This window comes from Aptenodytes forsteri, unplaced genomic scaffold (assembly GCF_000699145.1).
Source record: "Aptenodytes forsteri isolate BGI_AS27 unplaced genomic scaffold, ASM69914v1 Scaffold217, whole genome shotgun sequence".
Taxonomy (NCBI): domain Eukaryota; kingdom Metazoa; phylum Chordata; class Aves; order Sphenisciformes; family Spheniscidae; genus Aptenodytes; species Aptenodytes forsteri.
Genome location: NW_008796222.1, coordinates 8186415 through 8189219, shown reverse-complemented (window position 1 = coordinate 8189219; position 2805 = coordinate 8186415). Strand labels below are relative to the sequence as shown.

General features: G+C 40.9%; 1 protein-coding gene across 1 annotated transcript in view; it reads right to left on the bottom strand.

The window, feature by feature from the left end:
* Positions 1 to 408: 408 nt before the first annotated feature.
* The window catches only part of WASF1 (WAS protein family member 1), a 33164-nt gene continuing 30767 nt past the window's right edge, over positions 409 to 2805 (bottom strand). Inside the window, 2 exon segments of the mRNA XM_009289161.2 lie at positions 409 to 566; positions 2334 to 2805. The exon segment at positions 2334 to 2805 is cut by the window's right edge and continues 9 nt beyond it. Coding sequence (XP_009287436.1) covers positions 409 to 566; positions 2334 to 2805 — 630 coding nt within the window.

Sequence of the window (2805 nt, the reverse complement as noted above, 5' to 3'; positions counted from 1 at the left end):
TTTAAAACACTATCAGAAGTGGAATAAGGCTCATTAGTACATACAGCTGCCCTTGGAATGTCAATCTCAGTTGCCTTCATTAACTTAAAATTCACAAAGTGCACAGTTAAGATATGCCAAAAAATTGAAACTGCTACTCTACCAACAGCTGCCCATGCTTAATACTTAGTGGTCTATTGGAACAAAGTATGTTCTTTCAAAAAAGATGTGTAAGAAAAGCCACTGTAAAACATTTAGTTTCAAAGATGCACTAGGAGCTTTTTGTAAACTGAAAAGTAGAAAAACATGGATTAATTATGTAAAGAAAAGAATACAAAAAACACTAGAAATGACCATCAAACTCTCAAAGAACAAGCACCACAATGGACATTAGCATTCGATTCTGCAGTGTACAGCAATGTAATAATTTTACTCTAACCAATCCACTTCATCAAATTCTGAATCATCTTCTGAATCACTGTATTCAACAGCAATGCGACGAGAAAGTATAGTAGCGACATCATTCTCAATGCGCTCATGCTTAGCTTCTTGTTCACGCTGCTCTTCAACTTTGCGTAGCTGAATACCTAAAGAACATCAAATCACAAACGTGTTACTCTCCTCCTTTATCATTATACAAAGTATTTAGCTCATGATTCACAAAACGCTTTGCAAGCAAAGACAAAGGCTGAGGACATCGTCCTCCTCAAAAGTTCTCTGTCAAGTTTTTAAAGAGAGGAGTGTCAGAATTGCAATGGCAGGCTAGATCATCAGTCCTTCTACTGTAATATCCTGCTTCCGATTTCCCATTAAAAACACTCCCACATTCTTAGAACCACTGTAAGTGATTAAGACATTTTACTACTTGCATTTCCAAACAATTTTTATACCCTCTCTTCATGGTCTCAGTTCAAAGTTATAGCTATTTGAGTATCCTAACAAGATAGGATTTCTTGTAACTCAGTTTTGATCGTGTAATGATCTGTTTTGGGATAAAGTATTACTTAAAGATCAAACACAAAGGAGAAATAACACATACCGATAGTGTGAGAAAGTTAAATCCAGTAACTTAGTTAAAAACATGACAGAGATTATGTATTTTGGTTTTATACTCGAAACACCACAGACTGACACAGTCTAAATACGTACATCCTGTACTTAATACACTCTGTTGTGAACTGACAGGCAACGCAAGCACAGGTCCTTAGTGGAATTTAAGCTGTGGTAACCCGAGCCCTTGTTTCTTGTGCAAGACTTGGTCCAAAGTGTTTTCGGGAATCACCTAAATTATACCAGCAGGCTCTCCTTTATTAAGTTTTTTGCTGACATTCTCTGTTAATGTTCATTTTTCGGGAATCACCTAAATTATACCAGCAGGCTCTCCTTTATTAAGTTTTTAGCAGAGAATGTCAGCAAATGTTCATGCACCGCTGTTGTACTCAACTGCTGTGGACACCTCCTTAGAGTCAATGATGTTATCAATTCATGTGCATATAGATACTTTAAAAATAGTTTGAAGTCGTATTATAGCCTATCTATTGATATTACAGTACCATACAGATTCTGTACTGTGTTGTAGGTGCAGGGGAAAAACAGAAGAATGTAGTACTCAAAACATTTGAGAAAGATTAACTATTCAAAGATACCACACAGTCAAACGGCAGCACTCGCAGTGCAGTGGGGATTTTTCTGGCCGCAGGCACATAAGCTGAAAGGTACAGCTTGTACATTCTGCTCCTCGCTAGATCACCAAGAAAACATTGCCCTGCGCCTCTGCCATTCACTTGCACTCTGCCAGCGGGGCACCTTGCAGTGCACAGACTGCTCCACTACTGCGTTGAGACATGTCAAGATTTAGATACTTAACAGCTTTAAGTCTGAAGCATGATTTCTGAATGTCATTTATATGTTGTTGTAATACACTGATATATGATCAAAATTCCAATGCCAATTGATCTGTTCTGCTTTTATCTAACAGTCTGTGAAAAACAATTTTTTTGTCTTCTACACAATCTGTAGGTTATCAGAAACAGCTACATTTTTCAGGTTAGCAGAAATGAAGAGAATCTCCACAGATCATCTATAAACACGTGTACTTTTTTTTAAATCTAACTTCCACAGAGAACCAGTTTTGCCATCCAAACCAAACATCTGATAAGTGCAATTACAAACTGAAAAAAATCTGTCTACTTGGCAATGCATACGCTGTAGAGAACAGAAAGCAGAAACAGACTTAAGATGCGTTCCTCTAAACTAATTTCTTACACATGTGAAACACTCCATCTCTCAAAGCTAACATGTATTTAGCAAGTTTCCGAGACCGTTCTTTTTGCCCCTTAATAGCCAAACATTACCTTTCCGTATTGCTTCCAGCAGAACGCTTCTAGCATCACTGATTACAGGAAGAGTTGAAGGATGGCGTTTGGGTTCAGGAGCAGGAATCACTTGGGATGGTGGAGATGGAGGCATTAGGGGGGCATGAGGGCCAGGGACAATGGTTGTGGGAGGAGGGTGCAGAACAGGAGGAGGGTGAGAAAGGGCTGCAACTGTGACAGGAGAGGAGGGTCGAATGCCAGGAGGAGGCAAGGGAGGAGGTGGGGGTGGTGGAGGAAGTCCCTGTACTTCAGCTTGAGGAGGAACTGGGTGAACGGGTACAGCTTCACACACCTGGGCAGCTCTAGTGACAGGAGGAGAGGGTTGTGCTAGGGGAGGAGCGATTGGAGGTGGAGCTGGATGTAGGACTCCAGGAGCTATCTGGAGAGGAGCTGGTGGAGGTGGCACAGCCGGGGCCTGCAAAGCAGCTGTGGGAGGGGGTGGGGGAGGTGG